This window comes from Vulpes lagopus, chromosome 6 (assembly GCF_018345385.1).
Source record: "Vulpes lagopus strain Blue_001 chromosome 6, ASM1834538v1, whole genome shotgun sequence".
Lineage (NCBI taxonomy): Eukaryota > Metazoa > Chordata > Mammalia > Carnivora > Canidae > Vulpes > Vulpes lagopus.
In genome coordinates, this window is record NC_054829.1 from 73,293,931 (window position 1) to 73,320,803 (window position 26,873).

Here is a 26,873-nt window from a genome sequence, read left to right on the forward strand (position 1 = left end):
AGCAAGCCAGAAGACTAGATGATGTCAACATGGGATGAAGTATAGAGAAGAAAAATTAGCCCAATGATTGAATCCTGAGGATTCAGCATGTGCAGGTCAGGAGGATAAAGAGAATCCACAAAGGAGACTGAGCAGAAACAGCAAATGAAGTGGAAGAAATCCACTGTGAAGAAGGTGTGACCCCCTAACACTAAGTGAAGGGAGTGTCTTCTGTGGAGAATGTGATCGTCAGGGCTGACAAACGTACAGGACTCATTAGGAAGCTCTTACTGGAGAGGTAATGAATATCTGGTGGTATCACTAATAATGAAACCCAACACAATGCACATAAGCTGGTTCATGGAACTTCTAAACTTCATGTTTCTGGAACTCTCTTTTCCCACTTAGAAATCCTCAGAACACCCCCCTGTGCAAAGACCTTTGCGATTAAGATGAACCACGGATGCTCTCATTCTCAAAGTACGTATGGTCACTTAAAGAGCCATATAGCCCTAGTCTTCCACTTTCATTGGGACTTGTGTTTTTTGGGGAACATGAATGGAAACTTTTCACACCCAACTGAATGTTAATTATTCTGACTGTCTAGATAAAGTTAAATACTGGTTCATAACTCATACCCTATAAAAAAAAGTCTGGGACAAAAGGCTCAGGCTCAATCTCAGTCTGAGTACAGATGAAACTATCTGGGGTTTTGATAACTGATCAACTTGTCCTTGGGACTCTGAATGATGCCACATGAGTCTGTGCAGAGCACACTTACTTCAGGTTTCGTAGGATACAGCCCTGCTGTTTTAGCACTTCGCAGAGCAGCATGACCCCTAGATCTCCCAGGTCATTGCTGCCCAGGCTTAGCTCCCGGAGGCTCTTGCTGGAGGTCAGAAGCGTGGACAGATCCCAGCAACAGTGTGAGGTGAGGCTACAGCCATCCAATCTGCAAGGAAGAGGGTGATTTAGAAAAAATGCCCTGTTCACCATCCCCCCAACTCCACAAGCTCTCAGCTTGCAATGTTTCAAATGCACAAAAAGCGCAGTATTAACTAACTTGGAATAACTTTTTGTGCCCATGGTTATTTTTCTCCCCTTTTTCAGATGAAAGTATTTTTTCCAGTCTACTAGATTGTGAAGATCAAATTAGTAATTGTGAATTGATTTTTGCCAAATTCTATGCCTCTCTTCAAGTTTCCCTAAAACACAGTGCAAATCACCCTATTCTTTTGTGGTAAGGGAAATCCAGTATTTACAAGAAGTAGAAGTCCTCTCAGTCTCAGGATCCTGAAATAAGCTGAACCTCAAGAGGACACCATCACTTCTCAGATACAAGTCATCCCATTATTATACCCCCACATTAGCCACCATGCATCCCCATCATTGTAATTAGCTATGAGACCTACTCTAATATCTGAAGCTTGCAGTTCGGGTGCAAGAGGCCCTCACAGAGTAGCTTCACCCCTGTGTCTCCAAGAGCATTGCCCCGTAGGTAAAGGTGTGTGAGCTTCTGGTTAGTGCTGAGCATGGAGGCCAGAGCTGGACAGCAACCTGGTGTGAGGCCAGAATTCACCAACCTGGAGAAGGAACAAGAACAAGCCTTCAATTTTCAGCCTTCCTTGAACATGGCTCAGCTATCTTGCCACAGGAATCTCATCTTATCTAAAAAGGTGCATCCTTGCATCACCTGGGGGACTCAGGTTGTGATCCTGGGGTTCTGGGATCAAGCCCTGAGTCAGGTTCTCTGTTCAGTGGGGAGTCTGCATCTTCCTCTGTCTTCCTGCACTGCCCACTGGTGCTCTCTCTCACTCACTCTTTCTCTCTCTCAAATAAATGAAATCTTAAAAAAAAAAAAAGTTGCATCCTTCAACTTCAAGGGCAGGAGCCAGCATCTTGCATACAATCTTAGGAGAGCATAACTCTGCCTGTGGACCCATAAGAGAGACAAGTAATGGTCACAGCAGATGTCTTGCTGGGATCATTAGAAGAGACAGAGCAAAAGCAAACTGATCCAGATTCCTTCCACATTCTTATTCTTTCTTACACATATTCCCTCTCCTATGCATGCTCCTTACCACCACATCTTAATACAAAAAACAAATCCCAGATTATCCTCCACTGCTAATTCCTATAACAATGCAGGCACTTGCCTTATTTGATTCTCACACTAACTGAGCGAGGTGGCAGTGCAGCTGTAACTATTATATATCTTTTACAGATTACACATCTGAGGTTATCAAATCACATGTTTCTCTTAAGGTCAAAGAGCACGTGTTTAGTGGAGAGGGGACCTGGACGTAAGCCTTATAGGGTCATTGCTCCTCTGTGTCCCTTCTATCCATATCACTCTTCCTTCTTCACTGGAAGGGGTCTCTTGGAGCAGAGATCTAGATTTGCATTACACTCATTAATTACACTCAGGGATTGAGATGTTTGGTGTGCTGCACTTGGGTCAAGGTGAATATATCCTATCACCCAACAGGAGCATGATGCTCTGAGGTAGAGAGCTGCATCATTCTAGCATAGAAGCTCAGAAGGTGGTACACATACACAGAAAGCCACATATGCTAGACCTTCAACAAAACTTTGACTTAACAACATCTCATGCAATCAAATTCTTCTTGCCAGAATCCTTAACAATGTTATGTTTTTAAGCTCTAAGCTGTTTTAGAATCAGGAAAAACAGACACATAGAAAGTAGTACCAGCAGGTGATCAAAAGAAAGCAGAAGTACTTATCTACACAGTGCTTTCCATCTCCCCAGTCAAGGATGAATCATAATTTAAAAAAAAAAAAGAATAAGCATGACAAAGAGGAGAATAAAGCCCAAGATGGATGAGTTTTTTTTAAAAAAAAAAAAAAACCAAGGCAAGTTTTAAAGGGCTTCTAGTAATAACTTTATTTCCAGCTAGGAACAATTTCATCAGGTGGTCCTTAATTAGGATACAGAAGGTATTTGCAAGATTATCAGCTGTTATGAACCAAACATTTGTGTCCTCTCAAAATCATATTGAAATCTTAATACTTATTGTGATAGTAGGCAAGTGCAGCCTTTGAGAGGTAATCAGATCTTGAACACAGAGTATTCATTATGGAATTAGGGCCGTGATAAAACAGACCCTAGAGAGTTCCCTTGCCCCTACTGCCATGTGAGGACACAATAAGATGGGTGTCTGAAAGCCAGGAAGAGAGTTCTCACCAGGAACCAGATGATCTACAGACACCTTGATCTTCAGCTTTCCACCTCCAGAACTGTGAGACATAACTGTTTGTTGTTTGAGTCACTCAGACTATGGTACTTTTGTTACAGCAGCCTGAACAGACTAAGACACCAGCAAAGATAAAGATCATTCCAGAAGACTGAACATGTCATTCTAAAGGAAAGGAAAAAATATTTTGCAGGATACAAAATGGAAACCTCTGCCATAATTTCCATAAAAGGACTGGAAATGATTATGAAACTAGTATTTGAGGAACAGTGCACCATGAAATGCAGCAGTTACAAGCACAAGGTGGTTTTGTTAAGAATAAGTCACATCTGAATTATCAAAATGTTAATAACCATTGAGACTGAGTGATGGATTCATGGGGTGCATGATGAAATATTTAGGCAATCAAACAACCACTTGATTAGAGGGCTGTAACCATCATTTCTCTTGGTCTCAACCAATCCATTCAACTCAGTTCTACATTCACTGAGCACAGATATCTTGCCATGTACTCTATTGTCAAATTATTGTGTTTTTTAAGTGTACTGATACACTTTACATTATAAAAATGTGTCACAAAAGAAAACTGAGGAAGAATATTTAACATTTTTTAAGTGTTTACTATATGCTTGGCTGAAATAATGACTTTAAGTAAGATTATCTCATAGATTTACTATAAAACCAAGATGGAGCTGTTGTTTTGTTTTGATTTTTTTATTTTATTTTTCAGCTTAAAGTGTCCTTTAATAAGTGAAAATATAGTTCATAAAATTCCCTAACGCTAATTCCTTTTTTATTTAATTTAAATTCAATTAGCCAATATATATGCATGATTGCTTTCATCCTTATTTTTAAATGGAAAATCTGAGACTCAAGGAAATTACTTGAAAAATAAGAAGGAGCTTCCTAGATGGACTGTGAGGATGGGAGAGTATTTTGCATACCAAGCAAAAAGAAAGTGATAAGCAAGGGAAGGAAGGATGAAAGAGGTCAACTTTTTAGAACTAAGACTTATTCAATATGACTTAAAATGGAGTAAAAGGTATGGCAAAGGCAGTGATCTAGAGGTGATCAGGGACAGCTCTGTGTAATATGCTAAGACACAGCAAGTACACTCTGACTTCAAAGAACTTTTGAAGTTTTTTAAGAAATACCTCAATATTACCAAATCTACACTTTATTATTTTTTAAAGACTTTATTTATTCATGAGAGACAAAGAAAGAGAGGCGGGCATTAGAAATGACAAATACCCACAATTTGCTTCAACGTAGATGGAACTGGAGGGTATTATGCTGAGTGAAATGAGTCAATCGGAGAAGGACAAATATTATATGTTCTCATTCATTTGGGGAATATAAATAATAGTGAAAGGGAATAGAAGGGAAGGGAGAAGAAATGGGTAGGAAATATCAGAAAGGGAGACAGAACATGGAAGACTCCTAACTTTGGGAAATGAACTAGGGGTGGTGGAAGGGGAGGAGGGTGGGGGGTGGGGGTGAATGGGTGAGGGGCACTAAGGGGGGCACTTGACAGGATGATCACTGGGTGTTATTCTGTATGTTGGCAAATTAACACCAATAAAAATAAATTTATTATTTAAAAAAAAAGAAAGAGAAGCAGGGACATAGGCAAAGGGAGAAGCAGGCTCCCTGCAGGGAGCCTGAGGTAGGATTTAATCCTAAGACCCAGGAATCATGGCCTGAGCCAAAGGCAGACACTCAACCACTGAGCCACACAAGAATCCCTCAAATCAACATTTTAGAAAACTCCTCTGGTGTTGTGTAAAGGAAAGAAGGGGGTAGAGGGAACTGAAAGTAAAGAAAACCTAATATTTTCCTGTTTACTGGCTAATCAACCCCCTGGAAAGTCCCACTGTTCAACAAGGCAGTAAAGAAAGGATAAGAAGGGAACAAAAGATGAGGGTGGGCAGCACCCTTTAATTCTTTTAATTCAGCACCCTTTAATTCTTACAAGAATTAAAGAATTTTGCAAATGCCCACCATGTGGTATTTATGTAATATTGGTGTGGGGGGAGAGTGGTGCAAAATGCCACCAGAGATAAAGGCCTAAATTCAAGACATTTAGCCATATTTAGCAATATGTAAAATACCTAAAAGTGTTATCTCATTCATTATACTTGTAGGTATCTACCTCAAAAGAAAGAAATAATTTTATGCACACATAAATAAAGTTATATATATACTTTGTTTTTTCATACTTACTTATAATTGTAAAAAAAGAACTTCATCCAAAGATTTATCATTCAATGAGAACCTAAATAAAATACTATAATGCATACTATGTAATATTAAATCCAAATATGTAGATCTGTATATACCAGCATGGCAACAAATTCATAATAAATTTAAGAAGAAATCATAAGAAAGACTCCACTAAAAAAAACTGTGAGAATTGATAAACAAATTTAGTAAAGTCACAGTATACAAAATCAATGTATGGAAATCCATTGCATTTCTGTATGCTAACATTGAAGTAGCATTGATTGAAAAGAAATCAAGGAATTGGTCCCACTTATAATTGCACCAAAACCAATTAGATACCTAGGAATAAACCTAACCAAAAAAGGTAAAAGATCTGTACTCTAAAAACTATAGAACATATACAAAAGAAATTGAGAGGACATAAAGAAATAGGGTAGAAATTCTATGCTCATGGACCAGAAGAACAAACATTATTTAAAATATCTATACTACCCAAAGCAATCTACACATTTAATGCAATCCCTATCAAAATACCACCAGCATTTTTCACAGAGCTAGAGCAAACAATCCTAAAATTTCTATGGAACCACAAAAGACAATGAATAACAAAGCAATCCTGAAAAAGAAAACTGATGCTGGGGGCATCATGATTCCAACTTCAAGCTATATTACAAAGCAGTAATGACCAAGACAGCATAGTCCTGGCACAAAAATAGACACATAGATCAACGGACCAGAACAGAGAACCCAGAAATGGGCTCTCAACTCTATGGTCAACTCATCTCAACAAAGCAGGAAAGAATATCCAATGGAAAAACAACAAATGCTGTTGGGATAATTGGACAGCCACTGACAGAATGCAGCTGGACTATTCTCGCACACCATACACAAAAATAAACTCAAAATGGTTGAAAGACATAAATGTGAGACAGGAATCTATCAAAATGTTAGAAAAGAAAATAGGCAGCAATTCCTTTGACTTCAGCCACAGCAACTTCTTACTAAGTGTATCTCCAGAAACAAGGGAAACAAAAGCAAAAATGAACTATTGGGTCTTCATCATATTGGGTCTTCATACTTACTTATAATTGTAAAATTATATTATATATTATTATTATCTATATTATTTAAAAAAATAAAGAATTAACAGCAATCCTTCTCAAATTCTTCCAAAAAATCAGAGAAAGGAACATTTCTAAACTTATTTTTAGATTAGTATTATCCTAATACCAAAATTGATAGGACACTACAAGAAAACCACAGGCCAATATTCTTGATGAATTTAGAACAAAAATTCTCAACAAAATAATAGTAAACTGAATTCAACAACACATTTAAAGGGTTATTCATCATGTCATGTGGGACTTATCCCTGATGCCAGGATGGTTTCACATATGCAAATCAATTAATGTGATAAATAACAATAATAAAATGAAATATAAAATTAATTTGATCCCCTCAGAAGAAGCAGAATAAACACTTAACAAAATTCAACAGAAGATGGTGGAAGACTAGGGTCCCCAAGCCACCTGTCCCCACCAACTTACCTAGATAACTTTCAAATCATCCTGAAAACCAACAAATTTGGCCTGAGATTTAAAGAGAGAACAACTGGAATGCTACAGTGAGAAGAGTTCATGCTTCTATCAAGGTAGGAAAATGGAAAAAATAAATAAAAAGCACCGAAGGGGGCCCCGGGAGAAGCTGTGGTAAGGCGCACATGGAGTGCCCCCAGGATGGCCCCATCCTGGAGAAACAGGACCTTTACCAATCTTCCCAGATGGAAAGGCGCTTTCAGGGAACTCGGGCAGGATCCCAGGAGGGGAGTGATGCCCCCAGGTTCCCAGGGTCACTAACAGAGGAAGTGCATCCCAGGGGACAGCGCCACACACTGCAGGCCGAGCTCCCTAAAGGGCTGGAGCCTGCGCCCAGTGGGGACTCAGGAGCAGCTCAGGTGGCTACTCCGTGCAGAGGGGGCTTCACAGCCCGAGAGTGTGATTCCAGAGAGTGTGATTCCAGCGACACAGGCCCCAGAGTCCAGAGTGCCGGGGAACACAGCCCAGAATCCAGTGCTCCTCCAGGACAGGCGGAGGCTGGAAGGAAACAGGGCAGCAAGGATGCTCCTGCCACCGAGCAGCCCTAAGCTGTGCGAATCGGTGCCCCCCCCCCAGCCCCCGGAGCATCCAGGCCCTTGCAGACTGGGAGCTGCAGTAGTTACTGCGGTAGCTGGCTCCAGGGCTGGAGAGCTGGCCGCCAACACTGTTGTTGTTCCTTCTGGTGTCATCTTGTGCCTGGGACTGAATGGCCGCCAGGGAGCAGGGTCCTCACAGGAAAAACAGCTCACACTGAGCCATGTACCTGGCAGGGGTGGGGCAGCTCAGCTGGGGGCACACACCTGAGAATCAGCACAGCAGGCCCCTCCCCCAGAAGACCAGATGGAAGGACAGGGGAAGAGCAAGTTCTTGATAAAGAAGTGCTGGAAAGTTCCAGGGGAAGTCTAGGGAATTACACTATATAGATTCAGAGGATACCCCTCCTTGTTTTTTCTTTTTTGTTCCCCCCTTTTATTTTCTCTTTTTCCTTCCCTTTTTCCAGTACAACTCGTTTTTAGTCATTGTGCACTAAGCAAAATGACTAGAAGGAAGAACTCACCATAAAAGAAAGAATCAGAAACAGTCCTCTCTCCCACAGAGGTACAGAATTTGGATTATAATTCAATGTCAGAAAGCCAATTCAGAAGCACAATTTTAAAGCTACTGGTGGCTCTAGAGAAAAGCATTATCCTTAATGCTTTATCCCTGCTAAAGCAAAAAAAGAAAAAAGTTCAACACCTCGACATTTAATAGTGAAACTTGCAAATTGCAAAGCTAAGGAGCAAATCCTTAAAGTGGTAAGTGACAAGAGATCCCTAACTTCTATGGGGAGAAATGTCAGATTAACAACAGACCTCTCCACAGAGACCTGGCAGGCCAGAAAGGGCTGGTGGGATATATTCAGGGTCCTAAATGAGAAGAACATGCAGCCAAGAATACTTTATCCAGCAAGGCTCTTATTCAGAATAGAAGGAGAGATAAAGAGCTTCCAAGATAGGCAGAAACAGAAAGAATATGTGACCATGAACCCAGCTCTGCAAGAAATACTAAGGGTGATTCTGTAATAGAAGAGGAAGTCCAAGGTAACAATCCACCGAAAGAGGGACTGAATAGGTATCATGATGATACTAAATTCATATCTTTCAATAGTAATTCTAAATGTGAATGGCCTTAATGACCCCATCAAAAGGCACAGGGTTTCAGACTGGATAAAAAAGCAAGACCCATCTATTTGCTGTCTACAAGAGATGCATTTTAGACATAAGGACACCTACAGCCTGAAAATAAAAGGTTGGAAAACCATTTACCATTCAAATGATCCTCAAAAGAAAGCAGGGGTAGCCATCCTCATATCAGATAAATTAGAGTTTCTCCCAAAGACTGTAGTAAGAGATGAAGAGGGTCACTGTATCATACATAAAGAATCTGTCCAACAAGAGGACCTAACAAACATGAATATTTATGCCCCAAATGTGGGAGCTGCCAAGTATTTCAATCAATCAATAACAAAAGTTAAGACATACTTAGATAATAATACACTTATACTTGGAGACTTGAATATGGTGCTTTGTACAATTGAAAGATCTTTTAGCACAACATCTCCAAAAACAAGAGCTTTAAATGATACACTGGACCAGATGGATTTCACAGATATTTACAGAACTTTCCATCCAAACGCAACTGAACATACATTCTTCTCAAGTGCACATGGAACTTTCTCCAGAATAGACCACATACTGGGTCACAAATCAGGTCTTAACTGATACCAAAAGAGTGGGATCATCCCCTGCATATTTTCAGACCATAATGCTTTGAAACTAGAAATACACCACAAGAAGAAGTTTGGAAGGATTTCAAACATGTGGAGGTTAAAGACCATCCTGCTAAAAGATGAAAGGGTCAACCATTAAATTAGAGAAGAATTACAAAAAAATCATGGAAACTAGTGAGAATGAAGATACAACCATTCAAAAGCTTTGGGATACAGTAAAAGCAGTCCTGAGGGGAAAATATATCACAATACAAGCATCCATCCAAAAACTGGAACGAACTCAAATACAAAAGCTAACCTTGCACCTAAAGGAGCTGGAGAAGGAACAGCAAATAAAACCCTCACCCAGCAGAAGTGAGTTAATAAAGATTCTAGCAAAACTCAATGCAATAGAGACCAAAAGAACTGTGGAACAGATCAACAAAACCAGGAGCTGGTTCTTTGAAAGAATTAATAAGATAGATAAACCATAGCCAGCCTTATTAAAAAGAAGAGAGAAAAGACTCAAATTAATAAAATCACGAATTAAAAAGGAGATATCACCACCAATACCAAGGAAATACAAATGATTTTAAAAACTTATTAAGAGCAGCTATACGCCAATACATTAAGCAATCTAGAAGAAATGGACGCATTTCTCAAAAACCACAAACTACCAAAATTGGAACAGGAAGAAATAGAAGACCTGAATAGGTCAATAACCAGGGAGAAAATTGAAACAGTCATCAAAAAACTCCCAAGACACAAAGGTCCAGGGCCAGATGGCTTCCCTGGGGAATTCCTTCAAACGTTTAAAGAAGAAACCATACCTATTCTACTAAAGCTGTTCGGAAAGACAGAAAGAGATGGAGTACTTCCAAATTCGTTCCATGAGACCAACATCACCTTAATTCCAAAACCAGACAAAAACCCCACCAAAAAGGAGAATTATAGACCAATATCCCTGATGAACACCGATGCAAAATTCTCAGCAAGATACTACCCAGTAGGATGCAACAACACATTAAGAAGATTATTCACCATGACCAAGTGGGATTTATTTAAAAAGAGGATCTCATTTCCAATAATATCAAAAACAATAAAATATTTAGGAATAAATTTAAAGAAGGAATGTAGAGATCTTCATTGAAAACTATGAGATCGAATAAGGCACGAATAAATGGATTTTTCATGGATTAGAAATCCTTGTTCATGGATTAGAAATATTAATATTATTGGAGCACGTGGGTAGTGTACTCAGTTATATGCCTGACTCTTGGTTTGGGCTCAGGTCATGATCTCAGGGTCATAAGATCAAGCTCTATGTCAGGCTCCACACTCAGCACGGTATGGGCTTGAGATTCTCTTTCCTTCTCTCTCTGCCCCTCCCACTTATGCTCTCTTTCTGTCTCTACAAATTAAGTAAATCATTAAAAAGGGAACTATATTTAAAAAAAGAAAAATTAATATTGTTAAAATGTCCATACTACCCAAAGCCATCTATAGATTCAATACAATCCATATCAAAACTCCATTTTTTATAAATTTATTTTTTATTGGTGTTCAATTTGCCAACATATAGAATAACACCCAGTGCTCATCCCATCAAGTGCCCCCCTCAGTGCCCGTCAACCCAGTCACCCCCACCCCCCGACCACCTCTCCTTTCACCACCCCTAGTTCGTTTCCCAGAGTTAGGAGTCTTACATGTTCTGTCTCCCTTTCTGATATTTCCCACTCATTTTTTCTCATTTCCCCTTTATTCCCTTTCACTATTTTTTTATATTCCCCAAGTGAATGAGACCATATAATGTTTGTCCTTCTCCGATTGACTTATTTCACTCAGCAGAATACGTTCCAGTTCCATCCACATCGAAGCAAATGGTGGGTATTTGTCATTTCTAATGGCTGAAAACTCCATTTTTAATTGGTAAAAAACAAATACTAAAATTTGTATGAAGCACAAAAGATCCCAAATAGCCAAAGCAGTCCTGAGAGAGAAGAACTAAGCTAGAGGCATCACACTTCCTGATTTCAAACTATATATAAAGATGTAGTGATCAAAACAGAATGGTACTAAATATCTGAAAGGGAGACAGAACATGAGAGACTCCTAACTCTGGGAAGGAAACAAGAGGTGGTAGAAAGGGAGGTGGGCGGGGGGTGGGGGTGACTGGGTGACGGGCACTGAGGGGGACACTTGATGGTATGAGCACTGGGTGTTATTCTATATGTTGGCAAATTGAACACCAATAAAAACTTTTTCTTATTTAAAAAAATGAAAAGCAAAACAAAAAAAAATAAAAAATAAAAACATGAAAATAAAATAAAATAAAATAAAATAAAATAAAATAAAATATAACAGGATGATGGTTCTTCCACTTCTTCTACCTGAAAGGCATTTGGGTTTGGTGTGTACACACTGTAAATTGACATGAGTATGTATATGTGTGTCTGCATTTTAGTGCGCCCCTTCTCTCATCTATAGACGTAACAATAAAACACTAAAGAAAGTGCCTGAAAAAAATAAAACAAACTTCTGGGGGGAATCAAATTATATTTGGTAAAAAGGAAAATTTATGGGATTTTGTTTGTTTGTTTGTTTTACACGGTGTACTTTTTATAGAGCTAAATATATTTTGTTACTTCAGGTCCATAAAATTCTTTATGTATTTTTTAGTGTGCTCATAACATTTTGATGTATACTTAAAAATATTTAAAGACTTAAGAACGTTAAAAAAATAAAATTTTCAATTAAAAAAAACAAAAACAGAATGGTCCTAGCATAAAAACAGACACCTAGGTCAATGGAACACAATCAAGAGCCCAGATATAAAGCCATGTATATATGGTCTACTAACACTTAGCAAGGAAGCCAAGATTACTCAGGAATAAAAAGACAGTTTATTCAATAAATGTTATTTGGAAAACTAGATATTAACATGTAAAAAAAAAACAAAGCTAGATACCATTCATAAAAATTAACTCAAAATGAACTAAAGATTTAAATATAAGACCTGAAACCATAAAACACCTAGAAGAAAACACAAGGGGAAAAAGCTCCTTGATGTAAGTCTTAGGAATTTTTTTTAATATGATGTCTGATGCACAAGCAACAAAATAAAAAACAAACAAGTGGGACTCCAACGAACTAAAAAGCTTCTGCACAGGGACTCCTGGGTGAGTCAGTAGTTGCACGTCTGCCTTTGGCTCAGGTCATGATCCTGGACTTCCTGCATGGAGCCTGCTTCTCCCTCTGCCTTGTCTCTGCCTCTCTCCTTGTGTCTCTCATGAATAAATAAATAAAATATTTTTTTAAAAAAAGAAACTTCTGCACAGCAAGGGAGGTGATCAACAAAATGAAAAGGCAATCTACAGAATGTAGAATAAACTGTGAATGATATATCTGATAAGAGGTTAATATCTAAAACATGTAAACATTAAAAATATCAACATCATTAATCATTAGTGAAAGGCAAATCACAAATACCATGAGATTGCCACCTCACCTCTGCTAAAATGACTATCATAGCAGAGACAAAAGATAACAAATGCTGGGAGGATGTGAAATAAAGGAAGTCCTTTTGCATTGCTGGTGGGAATGAAAATTGGTACAATCAGTGGAAACCAATGTGGAGGCCAAAAATTAAAAATACAACTACCATGATTTACTAATTTCTCAAATGAAATCTGTATATCAAAGAGGTACCTGCACCCCATGTTCATTGCAGTATTATCTACAACAGCCAAAACAAGGAAACAATGTAATTGTCCATCAAAAGATGAATGGATAAGGAAGATATGATTATGCATGCAATTGAACACTACTCAACCATAAAGAAGAAAGAAATTCTGCAATTTGCTACAAGATGGATGGACCTTGGGGGACACTACACAGAGTGAAACTAGTCATGATCTCTCTTATATATCAAATTGTAAAAAAAAATTAAAACTCAAACCAAACTTACAGAAAAAGAGATTAGATTTGTGATTATCAGATGTGTGGGGAAATGATGAAGGTGGTGGAAGGGACAAAATTCTATTTATAAATAAGTGCTGGACCTGTAATGTACAACATGATGACTATAGTTAATACTGCTGTATGATATCTTTCAAAGTTACTAAGAAAGTAAATCCTAAATGTTCTCTTGACAAGGGAAAAAACATATTTTTTGTAAGTAAATGAGGTGATGGATGCTAACCTAACTCATTATGATGATCCTTTCATAATATAGGTACATCAAGTTATTATTTTGTAGACCATAAACTCATACACTGCTGTGTGTCAGTGGTAGCTCAATAAAGCTGGAGGAAAATTAATGAGTATTGTTTAGATAACCATTTTGTGGTCCTTTGTTACATCAGCCCTAGAAAACCAATTCACAGGGTGTATTAAGATGGGTGGTGGATGGACAGACAGACAGGTAAATGTTAATGCATAGTAGAATGTCTGGAAGCTTTGCTCATCAGCTCCTTGTAAATGGTTCTCTCAAAAGTGGGCCGAGTAAGAACTTTTGCTTCTTATTCATGCATTTATATTATTTGATATTTACACACTAAGCATGTCTTACTTTTGTAATAAAAGACCCACATGCAGAACTTCCAGTTTCAGTCCAGCATGTAGAAAGCTGAGAACCCACCACTCATCTTAACAGCAAGTTAAAAGCTGAATGAGCTACTAAACAACTCATCCTTAGGTCCACAAGAGAGAGTGGTCACAGGGCAATCTGCTGCCCCCAAAATTGGAGACAGAAGGGAACCATAACTGCCTGGATCAGAGCCCTACAAGCTGAAACCACCATGGGAATCAGTACACAGATAAGGAAGCCTGACTACAATTGATAAATCATTGGATGTTGGGTATAGACAAGTCTGAGAGATAAAAACACCAGAGGAACCCAGTCATAGGGGAGTCTCCTTTCTTCTCTAAGTTTTATCTCTAGGGGCTCAACCATATTCTCACAGTATCAGAGCAAAATCACTTTGTGCTTCATGAGGAGGGGAGAGAAGACCACTTTAAAATATCGCCAGTTGCTCTGCTTTTCTTAATAAAGCTAATTCTTAATGAGAAAAACTAGTTAAATCGGATCTAACCTGATAAGATATTATTAGAGCCTAATTGGCCTTAGAAAAGAAAAATACTCAACCCCAGCTGAATTTAGCTCTCTTGGAAGGCCTGGGTGGCTCAGTGGTTGAGCTTCTGCCTTCCGCTCAGGGCATGATCCCAGGGTTCTGGGATTGAGTCCCATATAGGGCTCCCCACAGGGAAACTGCTTCTCCCTCTGCCTCTCTGACTCTCTCTGTGTGTCTCTCATGAATAAATAAATAAAATATTTTTTTAAAAAAAGGACCCATAATTATCTACATAATTATGAAGGAAAAGAATGAGGTCAGAGAACCGGTATCACTGAATTCCAAGAGTCGCTATAAAACAATAATAATGAGGACAGTGCAGTACTGGCAAAGTAACAGACAAATTGATCAACAGAACAGAATTTGAAACTCAGAAATAGACCCACATAAACATAGTCAACTGATCTTTGACAAAGGAGCAAGGCCAAGACAACGGACAAAAGTTAGCCATTCAATGCCTGGTGCTAGAACAACTAGACATTCACATGCTAAAAAAGAAAAAGAAAAAAAATACTCTAGACCCTGACCTTAATGCACTGCACATGTAAAAATATTTTTAATTAACTCAAAACAGATCTAAATGTAATAAGCAAAATTATAAAATATCTAGGAGATAACATAGGAGAAAATCTAGATTATTTGGTGTTTAACAATGACTTTTTAGATACAATACCAGAAGCACAATGCAGGAAAAAAATAATTGCTAATTGGACTTTATAAAAATTAAAATTATCTTCTCTGAGATGCTACCAAGAGAATAAAAAGACAAGCCATATTGGGAGAAAATATTTCCAAAGACATATCTGATAAAGGACTGCAATTTAGAATATACAAAGGACCCATAAAATCCAATAAGAAAATAAACAACATGATTTAAAAATGGGCCAAAGACTTTGACACTTACCAAAGAATACACACAGGTGACCAAAAAGTTTATGAAAATACACTCTACATCATAAGTCACCAAAGAAATGCAAATTCAAATAAAAATGAGATATGACTACACACATATTACCATTGCCACAATAGGAAACTGACAATGCTGAATGCTGGTGAGGATACGGAGCAACAAGAGTGTTCACTCATGGCGTCAAGGATGCAAGATGCTATTACACCCTCTTTGGAAGGCATGTTTGAATTTCTTACAAAACTAAACATCCTTTAATATATGATGCAGCAATAGCACTCCTTGATATACTTTTTAAAGGTTTTATCTATTTATTCATGAGACACACACATAGAGGCAGAGACACAGGCAGAGGGAGAAGCAGGCTCCCTGTGAGGAAACCAATGTAGGACTCAATTCCAGGACCCCCGGATCACACCCTGAGCTGAAGGCAGACACTCGACCACCCAGGTGCTCTCACTCCTTGATATTTAAGGAGCTGAAAACTTATTTCCATGCAAAAACTGCCACAGAAATGTGTATCCCACCTCTATTCATAAATATGAAAACCTGAAAGCAAGAGATTTAATAAGATGACAGAGTAGGAGAAATTCAGAAACTGGCTGCAGAGTAAGAGGACAGTAGGCTCCTCTCTTCCTATGAACATAATTAGATAACTATCAAATCATCCTAAATACCCCAGAAGCCAATCTGAAGACTGGCAGACCACATTACACAACTAAAGAGACAGAAGAGACCACTTTGAAGAAGGTAGGAAGATCAGAGATGTGGTTTAGGGGAGAAACAGATCACAGATGCCATGGTGGGGAGGGATTCATGGTCACAGAGAAGGGTGAGAAAGAGAGGAGTACATAAGGAAATACACAAAGAGGACACCTCCGCCGCATTCATTTGGCTTGAAAAATGAGAAAGGCTGAAGTTGTGAGTTCTTGAAACCAGCAGAGCTTAAATCCTGGAGTTTTAAAAGCCAGCAGGCTTGGCTGGAATAGAGCCTGGAGGGTGCTACCTACTTCTGGAGCGAAGACAGGCAAAAAACACAGGAGCAGAGGGCATAGAAACAGTGATCTGAACACACCTGGGGCACACAGTGGGGGAGATCATTCCTCTTTTTGGAGGGCTTCCCTGACAGCATTCAAGGAGACACCTCTCCAGGAACAAAGAGCTGGCTGGTGCCATTTCCCCCTCCATCCCTCAGCACAAACACAGAGCCACCTGCAGAAAGTGCAACACCTACACTTGTTTACCAATCTGCTTACTGCAAGCCCCACACCCTTGTGGTCTGATGTGACTTGCCCTTCTCAGGAAAGATTGCCTCAGTCTTAGCATGGTGGGCCCCTCCCCTCTTCAAATCCCTGTCCACACCATCTCCTGACCAGAGAGTTCTGCAGGGCCCCCTGAACTCATGGAAGTGGTGTCAGGTCTCATATCACAAGCAGACCAGAGCACACCTAGTTACAATTCACCACATGCAAGCCAGGGACCAAATATGTCCACAGCGGGCAAGGAGAGCCTCTGCAGATGACTGGCCTGGAGGACAGAGAGGTCAAAACACAGCAGAAGAATACACAACACACATCAGAGACACTCCCTGGAGGACCAGGTACTGGACACTACATGACTCTTCTTCATAAAGCCATGACTCCCAGGAGGAGAAAACACAACAGCCTTTTCTAACATGGAGAAAAAGGCAGTCTTAGGCAAAATGCCAAGGTGGAGGAATTTATTCCAAATGAAAGACAAGATAAGAGATGGCCAGAGATCTATTCAAAATCGATTTAAGTAATATCTGTGGTGGAAAATTGAAAGAACCAATTATAAGGATACTCACTGGGCTTGAGAAAAGAAGACATTAGTGAGACCCTTACCACAGAGATAAAAACAAATCAGTCAGAGATAAAAAATGCAACAAATGAGATTAAAAACAGGCTTGGTGAAATGAGTAGCTGGCTGGAAGAAGCAGAGGAATGAATTAGTGGCACAGAAGACAAAATAGCGGAAAATAATGAAGCTGAACAAAAAAGAGAATGAAGAATTCTGTAAAATAAGAATAGACATAGGGAACTCAGTTGCTGCCATCAATCATAATAACATCTGTATTATCAAAGTCCTTGAAGAAGAAGAGAGAAAAATGGACAGAAAATTAATTTGAGAAAATAATAGGTGAAAACTTCCCTAATCTGGGGAAGGAAACAGACATCGAGATCCAGAAAACAAGAGAATTCCCGTTAAAATCAACAAAAGCAGGCCAACACCAAGCATATTGTAATTAAATCTGCAAAATATGTTTAAAAATCTTAAAAGCAGCAAGAAAAAAGTTCGTAACTTACAAGGAAAGATCCATAAGTTTAGCAGCAGATGTTCTCAACAGAAACTTAGCAAGTTAGAATAAAGTGGCATGATATACTCAATGTGCTAAATGGGAAAAATCAGCAGCCAAGAAGAATTTGTCCACAAGGCTATAATTCAGAATAGAAGGAGAGATAGTTTCCCGAACAAAAATGAAAGTAGTTTGTTACCACTGAACCAGCGCCACAAGAAATATTAAAGGGGATTCTTTGAGGACAAAGGAGAAACCAAAAGTGGCAAAGAAAAGAAAAGCTCAAAGAAATTTTCCAATAATAATAATGAAGCCAGTAATAAAATGGCTATAAATATGTATCCATCAATAATTACATGGAAGAGGGGGGAGGGGAAAGATGGAGGAAGAGGAGGGTCCCCAAGTCACCTGTCCCCACCAAATTACCTAGAGAACCTTCAAATCATCCTGAAAACCTACGAATTCGGCCTGAGATTTAAAGAGAGACCAGCTGGAACGCTACAGTGAGAAGAGTTCGCGCTTCTATCAAGGTAGGAAGACGGGGAAAAAGAAATAAAGACACAAAAGGCCTCCAAGGGGGAGGGGCCCGTGAGGAGCCGGGCTGAGGCCGGGGCGAGTGTCCCCAGGACAGGAGAGCCCCGTCCCGGAGGAGCAGGAGCTGCACCAACCTTCCCGGGTGGAAAGGGGCCCGCAGGGAGGTGGAGCAGGACCCAGGAGGGCGGGGATGCCCTCGGGCTCCCGGGGACACTAACAGGCACCTGCGCCCCGGAGAGTGCGCCGAGCTCCCTAAGGGCTGCAGCGCGGCGGGACCCGGAGCAGCTTGGGGGGGTTCAGGCAGAGGCTTGAAGCATGGAAACTTCCAGGGGAAGTCAAGGGACTTACAGTATAAAGAATCAGAGGATACTCCTCCTTGTTTTTCTTTTCTTTTCTTTCTTTCTTCTTTCTTTCTTTCTTTCTTTCTTCTTTCTTTCTTTCTTTCTCTTTCTCTTTCTTTCTTTCTTTCTTCTTTCTTTCTTTCTTTTTTTTGCTTTTTGATGTCTGTTTGCTTCCCCCACCCCTTTTATTTCCTTTCTTTCTTTTTTTCTCTTTTTTTTCTCATTTTTTTAATTTTTTTCCTCCTTTTTGCTTTTTTCTTTTCTTTCCTTCTTTCTCTTCTCTTTCTCTCCCCTTTACCCAATACAACTTGTTTTTGCCCACTCTGCACTGAGCAAAATGACTAGAAGGAAAACCTCACATCAAAAGAAAAAATCAGAAACAGTCCTCTCTCGCACAGAGTTACAAAATTTGGATTACAATTCAATGTCAGACAGCCACTTCAGAAGCACTATTATAAAGCTCCTGGTGGCTCTAGAAAAAAGCATAAAGGACTCAAGAGACTTTATGACTGCAGAATTTAGATCTAATCAGGCAGAAATTAAAAATCAATTGAATGAAATGCAATCCAAACTAGAAGTCTTAACAACGAGGGTTAACGAGGTGGAAGAACGAGTGAGTGACATAGAACACAAGTTGATGGCAAAGAGGGAAACTGAGGTAAAAAGAGACAAACAATTAAAAGACCATGAGGATAGATTAAGGGAAATAAATGACAGCCTGAGGAAGAAAAACCTACATTTACTTGGAGTTCTCAAGGGTGGTGATAGGGACAGAGGTCTAGAATATGTATTTGAACAAATAATAGCTGAAAACTTTCCTAATCTGGGAAGGGAAGCAGGCATTCAGTTCCAGAAAATAGAGAGATCCTCCCCCCCAAAATCAATAAAAACTGTTCAACACCTCGACATCTAATAGTGAAGCTTCCAAATTCCAAAGATAAAGAGAAGGTCCTTAAAGCAGCAAGAGACAAGAAATCCCTGACTTTTATGGGGAGGAGTATAAGGGTAACAGCAGACCTCTCCACAGAGACCTGGCAGGCCAGAAAGGGCTGGCAGGATATATTCAGGGTCCTAAATGAGAAAAACATGCAACCAAGAATACTTTATCCAACAAGGCTCTCATTCAGCATGGAATGGGAGATAAAGAGCTTCCAAGACAGGCAGGAACTGAAAGAATATGTGACCTCCAAACCAGCTCTGCAAGAAATTTTAAGGAGGACTCTTACAATTCCCCTTTAAGAAGAAGTTCAGTAGAACAATCCACAAAAACAGGAACTTCAGTTCATGATGACACTAAACTCATATCTTTCTACAATAACTCTGAACGTGAACAGGCTTAATGACCCCATCAAAAGGCACAGGCTGTCAGACTAGATAAAAAAGCAGGACCCATCTACTTGCTGTCTACAAGAGACTCATTTTAGACAGAAGGACACCTACAGCCTGAAAATAAAAGGTTGGAGAACCATTTAACATTCAAATGGTCCTCAAAACAAAGTAGGGGGTAGCCATCCATATATCAGACAAACTAAAATTTACCTGGAAGACTGTAGTGAGAGATGAAGAGGGACACTAAATCATACGTAAAGGATCTATCCAAGAAGAGGACTTAACAATCCTCAATATATATGCCCCGAATGTGGGAGCTGCCAAATATATCAATCAATTAATAACCAAAGTGAAGAAATACTTAGATAATAATACACTTATGCTTGGTGACTTCAATCTAGCGCTTACTACACTCGATTGGTATTCTAAATACAACATCTCAAAAGAAACGAGAGCTTTAAATGATACACTGGACCAAATGGATTTCACAGATATCTACAGAATTTTACATCCAAACTCAACTGAATACACAGTCTTCTCAAGTGCACATGGAACTTTCTCCAGAATAGACCACATACTGGGTCACAAATCGGGTCTGAACTGATACCAAAGATCGGGATCGTCCCCTGCATATTCGCAGACCATAATGCTTTGAAATTAGAACGAAATCACAACAAGAAGTTTGGAAGGACCTCAAAAACGTGGAGGTTATGGACCATCCTGCTAAAAGATGAAAGGGTCAACCAGGAAATTAAGGAAGAATTAAAAAGATTCATGTAGGGATCCCTGGGTGGCGCAGTGGTTTGGCGCTTGCCTTTGGCCCAGGGCGCGATCCTGGAGACCCGGATCGAATCCCACATCAGGCTCCCGGTGCATGGAGCCTGCTTCTCCCTCTGCCTATGTCTCTGCCTCTCTCTCTCTCTCTCTCTCTCTGTGACTATCATAAATAAATAAATAAATAAATAAATAAATAAATAAATAAATAAAAGATTCATGGAAACTAATGAGAATGAAGATACAACCATTCAAAATCTTTGGGATGCAGCAAAAGCAGTCCTGAGGGGGAAATACATCACAATAGAAGCATCCATCCAAAAACTGGAAAGAACTCAAATACAAAAGCTAACTTTACACATAAAGGAGCTAGAGAAAAAAAAAACAGATAGATCCTACACCCAGCAGAAGAAGAGAGTAAATAAAGATTCAAGCAGAACTCAACGAAATCGAGACCAGAAGGATTATGGAACAGATCGACAAAACCAAGAGTTAGTTGTTTGAAAGAATTAATAAGATAGATAAACCATTAGCCAGCCTTATTAAAAAGAAGAGAGGAAAGACTCAAATTAATAAAATCATGAATGAGAAAGGAGAGATCACTACGAATACCAAGTAAATACAAACGATTTTAAAAACATATTATGAGCAGCTATACGCCAATAAATTAGGCAATCCAGAAGAAATGGATGCATTTCTGGAAAGCCACAAACTACCAAAACTGGAACAGGAAGAAATAGAAAACCTGAACAGGTCAATAACCAGGGAGGAAATTGAAGCAGCAATCAAAAACCTCCTAAGACACAAAAGTCCAGGGCCAGATGGCTTCCCAGGGGAATTCTATCAAACGTTTAAAGAAGAAACCATACCTACTCTACTAAAGCTGTTTGGAAATATACGAAGAGATGGAGTACTTCTCAAGTCCTTCTATGAGGCCAGCGTCACCTTAATTCCAAAACCAGACAAAGACCCCACCAAAAAGGAGAATTATAGACGAATATACCTGACGAATATGGATGCAAAAATTCTCAACAAGATGGTAGCCAATAGGATACAACAGTCCTGTTACATTAAGAAGATTATTCACCAGGACCAAGTAGGCTTTATTCCCAGGACACAAGGCTGGTTCAACACTCGTAAAAATATCAGTGTGATTCATCATATCAGCAAGAGAAAAACCAAGAACCATATGATCCTCTCATTAGATGCAGAGAAAGCATTTGACAAAATACAGCATCCATTCCTGATCATAACTCTTCAGAGCGTAGAGATAGAGGGAACATTCCTCAACATCTTAAAAGCCATCTACAAAAGGCCCACAGCAAATATCATTCTCACTGGGGAAGCACTGGGAGCCTTTCCCCTAAGGTCAGAAACAAGACAGGGATGTCCACTCTCACCACTGCTATTCAACATAGTACTGGAAGTCTTCGCTCAGCAATCAGACAACAAAAAGACGTTCAAATTGACGAAGAAGAAGTGAAACTCTCCCTCTTCGCCGATGACATGATACTCTACATAGAAAACCCAAGAGCCTCCACCCCAAGATTGCTACAACTCATACAGCAATTTGGCAGCGTGGCAGGATACAAAATCAATGCCCAGAAGGCAGTGGCATTTCTATGCACTAACGATGAGACTGAAGAAAGAGAAATTAAGGAGTCAATCCCAATTACAATTGCACCCAAAGCATAAGATACCTAGGAATAAACCTAGCCAAAGAGGTAAAGGATCTATAAACTAAAAACTACAGAACACTTCTGAAAGAAATTGAGGAAGACACAAAGAGAAGGAAAAATATTCCATGCTCATGGATTGGAAGAATTAATATTGTGAAAATGTCAATGTTACCCAGGGCAATTGACACGTTTAATGCAATCCCTATCAAAATACCATGGACTTTCTTCAGAGAGTTGGAACAAATTATTTTAAGATATGTGTGGAATCAGAAAAGACCCCGAATAGCCAGGGGAATTTTAGAAAAGAAAACCATAGCTGGGGGCATCACAATGCCAGATTTCAGGTTGTACTACAAAGCTGTGGTCATCAAGACAGTGTGGTACTGGCACAAAAACAGACACATAGATCAATGGAACAGAATAGAAAACCCAGAAGTGGACCCTGAACTTTATGGTCAACTAATATTCGATAAAGGAGGAAAGACTATCCACTCGAGGAAAGTCTCTTCAATAAATGGTGCTGGGAAAATTGGACATCCACATGCAGAAGAAGAAAACTAGGCCACTCTCTTTCACCATACACAAATATAAACTCAAAATGTATGAAAGATCTAAATGTGAGACAAGTTTCCATCAAAATCCTAGAGGAGAACGCAGGCAACACCCTTTTTGAACTCAGCCACAGTAACTTCTTGCGAGATACATCCACGAAAGCAAGAGAAACAAAAGCAAAAACGAACTATTGGGACTTCATCAAGATAAGAAGCTTTTGCACAGCAAAGGATGCAGGTCAACAAAACTCAAAGCCTACAGAATGGGAGAAGTGATTTGCAAATGATGTATCAGATAAAGGGCTAGTTTCCAAGATCTATAAAGAACTTATTCAACTCAACAGCAAAGAAACAAACAATCCAATCATGAAATGGGCAAAAGACATGAACAGAAATCTCACAGAGGAAGACATAGACATGGCCAACATGCACATGAGAAAATGCTTCGCATCACTGGCCATCAGGGAAATACAAATCAAAACCACAATGAGATACCACCTCACACCAGTGAGAATGGGGAAAATTAACAAGGCAGGAAACCACAAATGTTGGAGACGATGTGGAGAAAAGGGAACCCTCTTGCACTGTTGGTGGGAATATGAAATGGTGCAGCCACTCTGGAAAACTGTGTGGAGGTTCCTCAAAGAGTTATAATTAGACCTGCCCTAGACCCAGCAATTGCACTGCTGTGAATTCATCCCAAAGATATAGATGCAATGAAACGCTGGGACACCTGCACCCCGATGTTTCTAGCAGCAATGTCCACAATAGCCAAACTGTGGAAGGAGCCTCGATGTCCATCAAAAGATGAATGGATAAAGAAGATGTGGTTTATGTATACAATGGAATATTACCAGCCATTAGAAATGACAAATACCCACCATTTGCTTCGATGTGGATGGAACTGGAGGGTATTATGCTGAGTGAAATAAGTCAATCGGAGAAGGACAAACATTATATGTTCTCATTCATTTGGGGAATATAAATAATGGTGAAAGGGAATAGACGGGAAGGGAGAAGAAATGGGTAGGAAATATCAGAAAGGGAGACAGAACATGAAGACTCCTAACTCTGGGAAATGAACTAGGGGTGGTGGAAGGAGAGGAGGACGGGGAGTGGGCGTGATTGGGTTGCAGGCACTGAGGGGGCACCTGACGGGATGAGCACTGGGTGTTATTCTGTATGTTGGCAAATTGAGCAGCAATAAAAAATAAATTTATTATTAAAAAATAATAATAATTACATAGAATGTAAGTGACTAAATACTCCAATCAAAACACAAAGATTTTCAGAATGGATAAACACACAGACAGACAGACAGACAGACACACACACACACACACACACATACACACAGACAAGATCCATCTTTTTACTGCTTACAAGAGACACATTTTATTTTATTTTTTCGAATTTTTCTTATCCCCGTTAAATTTTTTAAATTCAAGTTACTTAACATATAGTGTAATATTGGCTTCAGGAGTAGAATTTAGTGATTTATCACTTACATCCAACAGCCAATACTCATTCCAACAAGTGTTCTCTTTAATATCCATCACCCATTTAGCCCCATCCACTGCCCACCTCCCCTCTAGTAACCGTTAGTTTGTTCTAGAGTCCAAGGGACTCATTTTAGCCCTAAAGACAGCTGCCAAGTGAAAGTGAGGGGATAGAGAAACATTTACTACTCAAATTGTTGCCAAAAAAACTGGCATAGCAATATTTATATTGGACCCCTGGATTTTAAAACAAAGACTGTAACAAGAAATAATGAAGGGCACTAAGTCATAATGAAGGCGTACAATCATTCAATATCTAAAAACTATAAATATTACGCACCCAACATGGGAGCACCTGAACATAAATGCAATCTATAACATAGATTAATGTTTTTTAATTAATAAAGAAACTGCTAATAATACAATAACAGTATGGGACTTTAACACACTGCTTACAGCAATGGACACATCACTTAAGCAGAAATTCAACAAGGAAAACAATGGCTTTGAATGACACACTGGACTAGATGAACTTCACAGATCTAGTCAGACATTGCATCCTCAGCACAACACACAAGCTTAAATTCAAATGGGATATTCTCCAGAATAGATCACATATTAGATCACAAATCAAATGTCAAAAAATACAAAAAGATTGAAATTATACCATGTACCTTTCCTGACCCAATGCTATGAAAGCAAAAGTCAATCACAAGAAAGAAGCCTGGAAAGATCACAATATGGAGGTTAAACAACATGTTTAAAAAATAAATAGGTCAAATGGAAAAATCAAAGATGAAATCTAAAAAATACATGGAAACAAATGAAAATGAAAACACAAGTATCCAAAACCTTTGGGATAAAGCAAAATAGGTTCTAAGAGGGAAGTTTACAATAATGCAGACCTATCTCAAGAAGCAAGAAAAATCTCAAATAAACAACTTAACCTTACACCTAAAGGAGCTAGAGAAAGAACAACAAACAAAGCCCAAAGCCAGCAGAGGGAGGGAAAGCATAAAGATGGAGCCAAAATAAATTATATAGAAACTTAAAAGAAACAATAATACAGATCAATGAAACCAGAACCTGGTTCTTTAAAAAATAATAATAATTAGAAAATAAAGGACCCAAAGAAATAATCTCATACACAAGAGAGGAGAAATCACAACCAACACCACAAAAATGCAAACAATCATAAGAGAATATTATGAAAAGCTTTATGCCAACCACTCGGACAAGCTGGAAGAAATGGATAAATTCCTACACACATATAAACTACCCAAACTGAACAGGAAGAAATAGAAAACTTAAACAGACTGATATCCAACAAAGAAATTGAATCAGTAATCAAAAAATCACCAACAAACAAAAAGTCCAGAGTCAGATTACATCACAGGTGAATTCTGCCAAACATTTAAATAATTAACACCTCTTCTTCTCAAACTATTCCAAAAATATAAATGGAAGGAAAATTTCCAAACTCATTTTATGAACCCAGCATTACCCTGATACCAAATCAGATAAATATTCCACTAGAAAAGAGAACTATAAGCCAATATCCCTGATGAGCATGGATGTAAAAATTCTCAATAAAATGCTAGCAAACCAAATCCAACAGCACATTTTAAAATATCAATCTCACCATTATCAAGTAGGATTTGATTCTGGGTTGCCAGAGTTCCTCAATATTTGCAAATTAACCAATTTGTTACATCACATTGATAAAAGAAAGAATAAAAAACATGATCCTTTCAATGGATGCTGAAAAAGCATTTGACAACATACAACATCCATTCATGATAAAATCACTTAACAAAATGGATTTAGAGGAAACATACCTCAACATATTAAAGGTCATATATGAAAAACCTACAGATAATATCATCATCAATGGGGAAACATTGAGAGCTTTTCCTCCAATTCCTCCAGACAGTCAGGATAGGACAGGTCTGTCCAATTTCACCACTGTTACTTAATGTAGTACTGGAAGTCAGCCACAGCAATCAAGGAAAGAAGAAAAGAAAGAAGGAAAGAAAGAAAGAAAGAAAGAAAGAAAGAAAGAAAGAAAGAAAGAAAGAAAGAAAGAAAGAAAGAAAGAAAGAAAGAAAGAAAGAAAGAAAGAAGAAGAAAGAAAGAAAGAAAGAAAGAAAGAAAGAAAGAAAGAAAGAAAGAAAGAAAGAAAGAAAGAAAGAAAGAAAGAAAGAAAAAGAAAGAAAGAAGAAGGAAGGAAGGAAGGAAGGAAGGAAGGAAGTTAGTTTCCAAATTGTCAAGGAGATAGCAAAATCTTCCCTAAAAGCAGGTGACATTACACTCTATTAAGAAAACCCAAAAGACTACACCAAAATATTGCTAGAATTGATACATGAATTCAGTAAAGTTGCATAATACAAAATCAATGTACAGAAATCTGTTTAATTTCTATATATCAATAATGAATCATCAGAAAGACAAATTAAGGAATCAATACACTTATAATTGCATCCAAAAGGTAAAAGTTCTGTACTCTGAAAACTATAAAAAAAAACTTACAAAAGAAATTGAGGAAGACAC

At 38.7% G+C, this 26,873-nt stretch overlaps 1 protein-coding gene across 2 annotated transcripts in view; it reads right to left on the reverse strand.

The window, feature by feature from the left end:
- Positions 1-26,873, reverse strand: part of NLRP3 (NLR family pyrin domain containing 3) — a 66,430-nt gene that overhangs the window by 3,062 nt on the left and 36,495 nt on the right. For both annotated transcript variants that reach the window (XM_041757944.1, XM_041757943.1), the window contains 2 exons: positions 1,392-1,562; positions 761-931 (listed from right to left, as the gene is read on the reverse strand). In XM_041757944.1, the coding sequence (XP_041613878.1) occupies positions 761-931; positions 1,392-1,562 (342 nt within the window). The remainder of the gene's footprint in view (positions 1-760; positions 932-1,391; positions 1,563-26,873) is intronic.